General features: G+C 34.3%; 1 protein-coding gene and 1 long non-coding RNA gene across 2 annotated transcripts in view; both read right to left on the minus strand.

Annotated features, from left to right (window-relative positions):
* The window catches only part of LOC135086852 (RING finger and SPRY domain-containing protein 1-like), a 31,168-nt gene extending 25,502 nt beyond the window's left edge, over positions 1-5,666 (minus strand). The window contains exons 1-2 of the mRNA XM_063981672.1: positions 5,501-5,666; positions 3,342-3,505 (exon numbers count right to left, since the gene is read on the minus strand). Of these exons, the coding sequence (XP_063837742.1) occupies positions 3,342-3,502 (161 nt within the window). The 5' untranslated portion in view covers positions 3,503-3,505; positions 5,501-5,666. The remainder of the gene's footprint in view (positions 1-3,341; positions 3,506-5,500) is intronic.
* The window catches only part of LOC135086890 (uncharacterized), a 138,834-nt gene extending 127,769 nt beyond the window's left edge, over positions 1-11,065 (minus strand). The window contains exon 1 of the long non-coding RNA XR_010260629.1: positions 10,328-11,065. This is a non-coding gene — a long non-coding RNA (uncharacterized LOC135086890). The remainder of the gene's footprint in view (positions 1-10,327) is intronic.
* Positions 11,066-12,384: the final 1,319 nt, after the last annotated feature.

Genomic DNA, 12,384 nt, shown 5'->3' on the forward strand with positions numbered 1-12,384 from the left:
ATCGTAGAGGTGCACTAAGAAAGGAATTCCCGAAATTCCCACGGGAACGGGAATTAGCAAGAAAATCCTTTTGTATGCAAAAACCTAAACCGCTTAAGTTAGACGCTTGAAATTTAGTAAACTTAGTTACAACAGGATATTGCAAAATTCCCACGGGAACAGGAGTTAGCGGGAAAAAATATTTGTATGAAAAATTCTAAACCGCGTAAGATAGATTTTGGTTTTACGAAGGTAATACGATAGAGAATAACACAAAGTAATAAAAACCACCGGTTATAGGGGCAGTTTTTGGAGAAATTTATCAAATAACCAAAAAAACACGAATTTAAAAGCAGATTTTTTTCAAAAAGTATCATTTTTTATTATTTGTTGGCAGTTTTTGTGTATTTTATGTATTTTTTTAGTATCGTCTGTTATTTAGCATTATTACTGTTTTTATTTTATCAGGATATACCGCTTAGTTTAAAAGTTATTACAATAAGTAATTGGCAGTAATAAAAATCTATAAAAAATTTAAAAAATATCTCAAAAAAATGTTGACATCTTTTTTGTCGATAAAAATAGGTCTAGTTTCATCTATTTTCTTATGTACACTTTAACGTGACTCACACTGTATATTATATTATGTCAATTATTGTAATACTTTTTTTTTATCCACAACGACGAAGCTCTTGGCCTGAGCTTAACCCGGAATCCTCAACCACGGAGGAACTGGCTATCTTACCTCTAACTGCCGGAACACAACAATGCTGTTAACATTGTTGTTATGGCGACAGACTTAGGTAAGATGGTGGTAGCTAGCCAGACGGACTTAAAACAAGCCCTACCACCAACCAAACCAAACCGAAAATTCTGCCCCCACTGGGAATCGAACCCGGGACCTCTGCGTCTGAAGCAGGTGGTCTTACCACTAGACCACAGAGGCGGTTAAATTAATAGTGTGGTGACTCAGAATAACAGCTCATTGCTACCATTACCTACTTATAGCAAATGGTAAAACCAAGAGATGATAGCAAAACATACCAAACACAGAATTGTTGTAAAATTTAACTAACTTTGTACTTATTTAGACTGAATTAGTTTCAGCATGCCTTACATAAAGCAATCAATGTTTTAATAAACGATTTTTTAAATTGGTTGGGTAGTTGTCACCATTATTTAATTTTAATAATTCCAAGACGCTACTTTTATTAAATAATACATCATAATAGCCCTGAAAACTGTATTGCGGCGAATATCAATAAAAAGTTAATCAATTGAGTTAGCTAGCAACAGATACCCATTATAGATTCCATTACAGAACTATGTATAGGAGAATTGCATTTAGTTTACAAATTGAGTTGGTCAGCAAGTAACATTGCAAGTTCAAATACAATATCTACATTTAGACAGTAACATAAAAAGTATGGGAATTGACTTGTGGTGTTATCTACCCCATTAAAAAACTAGGGTTTTCTTTTCTTATTTTCATACTAGCTATTGCCCGCGGCTTCACCCGCGTGAAATTTAGTTTGTCATAGATCGTCAATAATCGTCATAAATTATAGCCTGTATGTTTTTCTGGGTTATAAAGAATAATACTGTAAAGTTTCATCAAAATCCGTAAGGTAGTTTTTGCGTGAAAGAATAACAAACATCCATCCAGACATCCAAACTTTCGCATTTATAATATTAACCTTTAACCGACGACGTGATTTTTTTGTAACGTCGTCTGCGACGTGCGGTCTGTGGGACCGCTATACTGTTTATATAAAAAATAATCATTTTTTGTATAAAAGTATATTGGTTTTATACTTTTTGAGAACATAATAGTATTACAAATAAACATACTAATAATTTGTGAGGAAATAATGTATATTTTTTATTTAAATATGGCTAAAACTTTTTGACCCTTAATTTCATTGAAATTACACTAGAGCTCAATAATACCTTTAAATCTTGTAAATTTTAACCAAATCAAGAAAAACTACACTTCTTCCTAAATACAGTGAACATAATGAATAAAATAAAAATAAATGACATTACATGCACAAAAAAATTTTGACGTAGGGTAAACATTAGGCACAATCTGGACATATTTTTTTACCACATGCCAAGCATTTTCGGTATGCATAAGTAACACCTGTAAGATAATTTCGTTTGCAATCTAGGTGGACTAAAATGTACGTCTTTTTTGCAATGACATCAGGCTGATTTGGCATGTCAGAGCCAATAATCATGTCACTGTTTGCTTTACCACCCGTTCCGTGGTATTTTTTTACAGACTACCATATTTTACATAATATTATGTCCTATTATCAATATATCATTAGGAAATGTCTTTCTCTAGGTTGTGACGGCCCAAGGTCCATCATTTTTACAAAAAATCAGTCGTCTAAAACAAAAACGCAAGTTTTAGTATGGTACAAAAATGTTACGTAGTCTGCGACGTGCGGTCCCACAGACTGCTATTGAACTTTGAATCCAATTATTTTATTAAAACTGCCCTCATCGATGTAACCACTACCTGTAATGGCGTATGGGTAACTAAACTCGAAGGTACTGAGACTCTCGGGACACGGGAGTAAGTAGAACATTGCAATCCAGAAATTTCAAAAACCGGAGCGGTCTGTGGGACCGCACGTCGTCGGTTAAAGGTTAAGTAGGATTCATCATTAGGTTGTTTAGCCTCCACTGCAGAACCAGAACCTTATCTAATTTACCAGAGGTAAAAAGAATTTGGTCTACACTCCCTAGTCCCTACTAAGGCCAGACGGGTTGAAGATAAGAAGTTAATAAAAAACTGGCCAAGTGCGAGTCGGACTCGCGCGATGCGCATCGAGGATTCCGTACAAACCTGTAGGTATATAACTTTGATTTTGTTGCAGCATAAAGGTATTATAGACCTGAGTATTTCATATGAATTTCAATTTAACATCCCTGTTCATGAGGAAAGGGGCAGTTAGTTTAAAATTATTAAGAATATTTTAACAAAAAAATACAGTTTTCGATATTTTTTTAATCTGTGCTATAAGACGTTGCTTCGTACCAAATTTCAAGATTCTGAATTCACGGGAAGTACCCTGTAGGCTTTGATTCCATTGAGAGTGTCGATACTTGCGGAAATTTGCGGCATAAAGGGCTGTATCTATTGATTGCGTTGGTTTAGAAGTTTGATTTTTTCACAGCTCCAAGGGACAGTAGATCTGAGTATTTAGTATAAATTTTATCATAGTTATGTTGCTCCACGCGTTCCCGAGGAAAAGGGTGGTGAAAGATGGACGGACAGACAACAAAGTGATCCTATAAGGGTTTCGTTTGTTTCTTTTTGAGGTGCAGAACCCTAAAAGACAGAAACTCACTTGTCAACAAATGATGCGATCAGACTTAGCATCTCCAGCACCAAGCGGTCCACCATGGCCGAGTCGTACGGCTTGTACACCCGGCATTGCTCCGGGGACGCCTCATAAGGCCTCTCCTCATCCGGTGCCTTGTCTTTAAAACAGCTCCAACACATACCCATTATCTGGAAATAATAAAAAAACCTTATCTGTCTGCTATATAACTACAACTTTTCCTAGGGACCTTTTAGATTGCTATGACCTTTGACATATTGATAAATAAGTCATAATAATATTATATGTTACCTACTAATTAATTTTACATGCCATACCTACTATGGCGAGACATGTGGATCTATTTTATTTTATTTTTTACCATCTAATGTACCGTGTCTGTATGTAAATAAATGATTTGATTTGATTTGACAATTGTATGCCGACAAGACTGAACATGGCTTGCAAACCGCTGTCTTCACACACAGGAAATTTGCTGTTGAATCTAAAGATGGTTGACCTACCTTCCCTAAAGATTTCTAAAGGCGATCTATATTTAACAAGTACCTATTTTACTTTTGTATGAAAGATAAGTAATTTGGTTCTTTTCATGAAATTATTTATTTTGATAAATTACTATTGTTACAATTAACTAGTTGAAACATTAATGTTAACGGACATTACATATTATAACAGATTTATAGTTCAACAGAGCTACAAATCACAGTATGACAAAATTTTAAAGATATAATTTCAAAAAACAATTTTACTATTTAATGTTCTTTCTAGGAACTTCACTCAGTTATTGGTTTCACGCACGTCATGCAATTATTCAGTAGATCCGATCCCCTACCCAAGAAAAAAGGATCACAAAATAAGTACATCATAGTTATGTTGCTCTAGATAGTTATGAATAAGTAAATAATATAAGGGATCTAGGTCTTTGAAAGGAAATAGATAATAAATATGCTAAAAATTACTATTTTTATGTCTTAAATACAACAGCAAGAAAGTCAGTTGATATTATTTATGAAAGAACTAGCCATAAAAACCCATGGCTTCGGCCGCATGAAATTTAGCTTGTCACGGATCGTTATACCTATATGTTATTCTGATGTATAAACAATAATACTGTAAAGTTTCACCACATTTAATTGGTTTTAGTGTAAAAGAGTAACAAGCATACATCCACACAAACTTTCGCACTTAATATAATATTAATGTGTTATCAATGTTAAAATTGTAATAACCGCCTCTGTGGTCTAGTGGTAAGACCACCTGCTTCAGACGCAGAGGTCCCGGGTTCGATTCCCAGTGGGGGCAGATTTTTCTGTTCGGTTTGGTTGGTGGTAGGGCTTGTTCTAAGTCCGCCTGGCTAGCTACCACCATCTTACCTAAGTCTGTCGCCATAACAACAATGTTAACAGCATTGTTGTGTTCCGGCAGTTAGAGGTAAGATAGCCAGTTCCTCCGTGGTTGAGGATTCCGGGTGAAGCTCGCTTCCACCTTCGGCCTGATCGTCACTTACCATCAGGTGAGATACAGGCCAAGAGCTTCCTCGTTGTGGATAAAAAAAAAAAAAAAAAAAAAAAAAGTACTTTTGATTAAACTAAGTAAATCAAATTTTGTTGAAACTACCTACAGCAGACCAAACCCATTGCCAATGCAATATCATTGCAAATACCAATATATTAAATTACCTAAACAATTGATTTTTCTTTATTACTTTAATTTTGATGCAAATAAAAAACATAACATTATGGTTTGCAGTAAAAACAATACTGTAAAACTTCTATACCTACAAAAAATCTGATGATGCAGAAAATGGCAAATTGCAAAGCTAGCAACATGTTATCAAAACAAACCTTTTAAATTACTTGAGAACTCTCACTTAAATTACAAAGGATATACGAGATTGTCACACAATGGCTGGTGCACTACTGCAAAGAAATGGGCAATCACAGCATGTGTATCGTATATATACCTGCCCACGCAATGCAGTGGCATCTAGATTTTAAATTTCAAATGACTTACTCTGGACCATTCCAAACATTATGCTTTGCCCTATTTTCTGAATCTAGCTACCAGTTTCTACAGAATTTTAAGTAAAATCTACTTTATGTTTTATTTAAAGCAGGATGTTTGTTTGCTCTCATTCAAAGTAACATGAACATACATTTACTTACCGTGGCTTATCGCTCATTTCTTGCCTGAAGAACTAACGGACCACCCGTGGGTTGGCAGAAAGAGCACTCACACAAGAATTAACGTGGGTACCCTATTCATGAAATATTGTGCAAGGTAAGCAATTTTAAAATTTATTTTTGTAGGTAAACAGCACCTCGATCGCAACACAGAATTGTCAAACTGACAGTTTTCTGTTGCCACAGACAAGCAAGCAAGATCGATTGCTGCTGACAAAGATGTTATAACACTACTATGTTTCATCGCTGCACATCTGCGCATGTCCATTTATCAAACATTCAGAGAAGAGAATCCCTAATAAAATCATAAGTGAATCGTCGAAATGAGAATTCAGATATTTCGTATTTCTATGTGTTAGATAACAGGACCCGTTAATGCGTAAATTTTATTCAAATAATAAACTGATGCACAGTGTTTTTTTTGACCCGAAAAAGTGACATTCTGTTTTTATCACTAATATCCAAAGTTTAACTTATTATTAATGTTAGACTAAAACACCCAGGTGACAAATAGCTATAGATTATTTTAAAAAAAATATTTTAGAAAATTTATTTTGTACTGGGTCAAACTACAATTTTATTATTATTTAAAGAAACGTACACACTAAGCTTCTCTTTGCATTGCTGGTAGGTAGGTTGGTGTATGGCGAATATTATTGCACCTATAATTATTTAAAAGTAGTTATAGGAACGACAGTATGATTATTTTTTAAATTTAAGAAATTATTATTTTTCTCTTTTTCTAAGCCGAAGTAGAATCTCTGCTTAGGTCAGATACATTTCTTAAAATAAGCTCTATCACCTATAATTTTTCTATATTCTAACTCGGCCGCAATTTCGAGAAAAAGTATTTTTTCCAAAATGTTAGGATTGTCACAAAAAATGACCTTACGTAGTTCCACTTTCTTTAGGGTTCCGTGGCCAAAGGATGCTAATCGGTCTTAATTATGTGTTTAATTTGTCTTAGGTAGGTTATCAGTTAAATTACTATCAGTGCTCAAGAATACTGTTTCTTCATCATCTTTTAAGATATATGAAGACTCTTGATCATCAGGAGTGGTATTTATACAGGGTGACTTTTGTATCAGTATCCAAATTTTAATATAATAATCTATGAAGCGAAAGACAAAACACGTATTTTTTATTTTTGTATCGTCCAGTACAAAAATGTCAAAATAAAGCACTCAGAAACAGTCTGAAAAAACACTTACACCGTGGTCACGGCTCACTCGCTTACGCACGCACACACGTACGCGCCTGCCCGCGCCGCATTTCATTCATTGCGATACGATTTATAAGTTGTCGATTTTCCCTTCATACTTTCACGGGCTTAGGACCGTCAAAATGCAAAAGATTTCAAAGTGGTAATTAGTTTTAATTAAACAGACTTACTAATTTATGGTAGAAAAATTAAATACCTACGACAATAATTACGCTATCAAAAAGAAAATAAAATCACCGAGAGCGGTAACACTAATTTTCTTGTGTACCTATTCGGGGATATTTATCGTTATTTTCATGTGCAATAATTGAGATTGCTTACCAAACCTACCTAACCTAACAACAAACTAACAAATTATGAGCAGTTATTTTAATAATTGCCCAAAGTGCATATCATTTTTCTCCAGACAGACTTGCACGCTTTTGTACATTGTCTTTGAGTTTATTTAAAACTACAGTGTCATTTCGCACTTCGCGTCTCGTGTAGGTACTTACCTACTTGCTCGCGGATCTCGCTTCAGTTTGCCGCTAAAATCGTTCACCGGTTTGGCACTGTTGGGTTTAGTCCTTGGTTACGAAGTCGAGGTATTCCTCTGGGCCCGGTTCAAACTCTCTCCACTTAAAATGTAGCACCGAATCATTTCATAACACTCGCGCTGCGAATACATCGTTACATTGACCGCACGACGACGGAACGATCGGCGCGCGCAGCGATACGCGCGTCTCGTAATGGGTTGCGCGGGCGACTGATTGAAGTGCCGCGCGGCCAGGCCGGCCGGTCGAGCGTTGCCACACGTTGCCAGTAGGCATGGAACATTTCATGAATAGCAGGTGAAAAATCATATGAAATGAATTTCATTAATCACACCTGCTAAATTACTTCACATAGACTGCTATAATTTCACAGTCAACGAAATCACGAATCACATGAATTTCATTAATTCATTCGAGCGAAGTCCGTGAGCGCAGCTCTGCGAAGCGACCGAGCGAGTAAGAAGGAATGATTTGATCATGTGCGTGTTAGAAACGAACAAGAGATGTGATGACGGACGAAACTGGGCATTTTAAATATGAACTTTAAACTCAAAGGTGTAAGGTTTAGATTTCCTTGTCATGATTCGTGTGATTTCATTAGATAGCAGGCAGATGAAATGAATGATTTTCATTAGTCGCGCGGTTATTAATGTGCTGTGAAACTGTCTGTTTTTTGTTGTGCGACATAAATGAAACAGACATTGTTACATTTCATATTTTAGCTAATTAGCAATCCTTCGTCATAATTCATACTTCATTAAAAGTAGCACATTATATGAAAGAGCTACATTAAAACACTGCGAATAAAAATCATTGCCTGTGAAATTTCGCATGTGAAATCATATGAAAAAAAATCATCATTTCATTGAATGAAAATGAATGAAAAATAGCAATCATTTCCATGCCTAGTTGCCAGCTCTCCGCTCGACCAGCTCACCCGCAAAATGTTTACGCGCTAAGCGCGGTAACCACACTACGTGATTAATTGGTTAGGAAAAAAATAGTTGATGTTAAAAATTGACCTACCTATTTTTTATTAAAAATGTCATCTATAAACGATACCTAATGTCAGGAAAAAATTTGGATACTGATACAAAAGTCACCCTGTATTTGCATAATATTAATTATGTCCCGTTAGCATCCTTTGGCCACGGAACCCTAAAGAAAGTGGAACTACGTAAGGTCATTTTTTGTGACAATCCTAACATTTTGGAAAAAATACTTTTTCTCGAAATTGCGGCCGAGTTAGAATATAGAAAAATTATAGGTGATAGAGCTTATTTTAAGAAATGTATCTGACCTAAGCAGAGATTCTACTTCGGCTTAGAAAAAGAGAAAAATAATAATTTCTTAAATTTAAAAAATAATCATACTGTCGTTCCTATAACTACTTTTAAATAATTATAGGTGCAATAATATTCGCCATACACCAACCTACCTACCAGCAATGCAAAGAGAAGCTTAGTGTGTACGTTTCTTTAAATAATAATAAAATTGTAGTTTGACCCAGTACAAAATAAATTTTCTAAAATATTTTTTTTAAAATAATCTATAGCTATTTGTCACCTGGGTGTTTTAGTCTAACATTAATAATAAGTTAAACTTTGGATATTAGTGATAAAAACAGAATGTCACTTTTTCGGGTCAAAAAAAAACACTGTGTGATGGTAGTAAAAGTAGCGTGTAACATGCAACACTCTCCAACATGGCGGGAGTTTTGATCAGTTTTGTACATAGAGTTATTAACCCAGGAGTGGAACTGACAGGCAATCCCACAGATATGGATTAGAGTAGATACAGCAAGTTGCTAGTCAAAGCGTGCCATTCCGATATGTCCAAATGGACATACATGGTCGAGTGATGTTCATGTAATCCGATTACAATAATCGGATACGATGATTTTACGAGGACAGTAGTACGTGTTAGGATATAGAATTTTAACATGAGATGATTTGTTGGTATAATGTTGCTGGCAGTTTTTATTTAAAAGAAAACAGCAATAGAATCAATTTTGAAAATATGACTGGTGAAGAAAAGCAAGAAAATGTGACATCGTATTATTGTATTTCGATAGACTCAGTTGAAAAATGTTTTAATATTTAATAGATTTTGATAATGTTTTAAACAATAATAAAGTGGGAGTATTGAAGTGTTGTTATGATTGAAGAATAACCTCCTAGGGTTGGGGCAAGAGTTCCCAGGAGTTATGTAAAGAGAGGCACACTCTCGAACAGTACGAACACGGTAGAGAGAAGAAATTATTTACAGATTGAGAATTGTAATTAACAGCAACGAGTAACAAATATGTAATTAATTAGAATAAAGTAGCAGTAGAAGAATTATTAAACAAGTTAGATCAGTGATCGCGGAAGACAGAGTGCACTGTATAACGTCGAAATATACAAATCAAGAAGTTAGGTCAGTGATCGCAGTATACACTATTACTAGTCTATGTATACGACGGCCGAGATTTTGTCGTTTAGAAATATCTTCAAAACTAGGTACCTGACTTAGCTTTATGAAAGAAAACGTATTGGCAAAACTACGCATTTTTACATTTATTAAAAATAAAAAGCTTGAGTAAATAGTATTTATTTTATGAAACTAGGTCATTTACTTATTAGGATATTTAAAAGTATGGAATTAAGTATGAATTACTAGTAGTACTATTTAACATAATGGAATAACGATCATTACTTTCATAAACATTAGGCACAACAAAAATATTATTTGCAAATTAATAATGTAGAATTGTAGAATAAAGTCTACCGCTACAAAATTATTTTAATCCACAGTCAGACTAGCTATAAATTTAACAAAATATCAGTTTTATCGGAATTAATTAATTTTCGAATCGAGTCACACGATATCATTCGATGACTTTGCGAATGCAGTACGATGATACGATTACTTTTACGTTGCGGCAATCACTAAAATTCGCTAAAATGACACTAACGACGTTTAAAAAGTGGCACGCTCGGCTTCATACAATTTTTGACACATGCTGCATCTATCCATATCTGTGGGCAATCCCCTCTAGCAATGTAAGTAGACCAGTGGTTCACTCAGTTTATAAAAACTAGTTGCAGCGCCACCAATGACATATTCCAAATGTCACTATTGATGAGTAACGTGCTGAGACAAAAATAGTGAATTGCAGTGTATTTTATTGTAAAAAGAGATCTGAAACTTCAAATCTTGAAAAGGACAATATTACCTTCCATCAGTAAATATTATTTTATTTATTTTACATTAATTAATACACTAAATTTGCAAAAAACTAAATTTCAAGAAGTGTTGCCACTGGAAAGCACAAATTCCTAATTTTGTAATATTTTTAAGAATAGTGTACTTACGAATATAATCGAAATTCTATGTTAAAAATTTGATACTGCCTACCTATTGGCAGGAAGTAAGTATTTGGAAAAGAAAGTTTTTTTTTATTTGGTCAATATACTAATTAATTAATGTAAATAAATCCTATGTCCAAACGTTTGTATTAATACAATAAAATAATGTTCGTCGAATCTGCCTATTTCATTATTACATAGTACGGTCAGTGTTTGGTAACCCAAAAGTGTACATTTTTATTTCAATACGCTGGCCACCCAGCGGAAATTTTAGTGTGGTACAGCACAATATGAAATATCGATATCGACATCGACTTGGTGATTGTATTGTTAGAAAAATGTAAGAGTCGCACTTCTCCTGTAAATAATTTTACGTATAAACCGAACAAAAGAAAATTGAAACAGAGTTCCATACCATTTTTTAAAGTTGAATTTCGACGTTGAGCTACCCTTCTCAACGTCAAAATTCAATATTGAATATTGAAAGAGAATTAATACTCCAAATACCACCTCCTGTTCATCCTCTAAGGTCCGGTTTACACTAAGGCAGAGCGGAGCAGAAAAGTTTTTGAATAACCAATCAGATTCCCTTATTTGCTCATCGCCACTCCGCTCCCATGAAGCTAAAGATAAAAATGGAGGCCAGACTTGGAACAAAAACTTGAGTCAAATACCTACTTATCTCTATCTCGCTCTCTGTGGGCCGACCTCTCTTTTTAGTGTGGACTGTAGTATTGCTATCTCCTGATTTAAATCTCCTAGTAAATTCTTCGAAATAGCTAATTCACAAACCAAATCAGAAGTTAAACATATAAATAATTAAATATTTCTTTTTGATATCCCATAACTCTAGGGTATTAATACGACCACATAATAGGATCGAATAGCATATTTAATATTTTTCAATTCATTATTTCTTTTTCATTTTTCATGCAAATTCATTCGCCAAAAATACGACTATTATGTAAAACACCGTTACATTTCTTTTAAATTATGAATAATACAAAAGAAGAATAAACCTCACGACCATGTTGACTTAAAAATCGTCTTTATCTCCTACAAAATAAAAGCGCATATTGCATTGGAACGGTTACACTTACTGTACTGTGGTCTGTACTAGTGTAATTATTTAAACGTCGCAATTATAAAAACCAGTCATAGCGGTAACAGTTTAAGAACTAAAAATGATGATATCTTCGAAAATATGCATTTTGGGACACATGATTCTTGGACATTATAAATTATTTTTATGTAATGTACAGAATAAACCCTTAAAGTAATGGGATATCAAAAGGTTACACGCTGTATAATATTAGGTACCTATTTCATGGGTAGTAGGGTAATGGTGGTAGGGTTAATACTAGGACGTTTTAAATTGCTTTTTAAAAGCCCTACTTGCATAAATAAATGGCTTGTTAGTTTTTTTTTTCATGTAACTCATAAACTTCACAATTCGTATTGGTGCTAAGGAAGAAATGCCAAACTTCTGCGTATTTTCCTGTAAATAGAGATCTGAAACATTGAATCTTCCTTATGATAATAAATTAATTCATATTATTTAAAACAAAAACCATAGACTATGAACCATAGAGCAATGATTCTCATCGACAAAAATATCGATAGTGTCCCAGCGCCATCAGCTGTTACACAAATATCATTACCTCGTCCCCCTCAGGAAATGGCGAAATTTTTTGTATGGAAATAAACGCGCGCTGCTACTCCTGGGTTAATAACTCTATGGTTTTGTAACTTTCTTGCGCG

Source organism: Ostrinia nubilalis, chromosome Z (genome assembly GCF_963855985.1).
Source record: "Ostrinia nubilalis chromosome Z, ilOstNubi1.1, whole genome shotgun sequence".
Taxonomy (NCBI): Eukaryota; Metazoa; Arthropoda; class Insecta; order Lepidoptera; family Crambidae; genus Ostrinia; species Ostrinia nubilalis.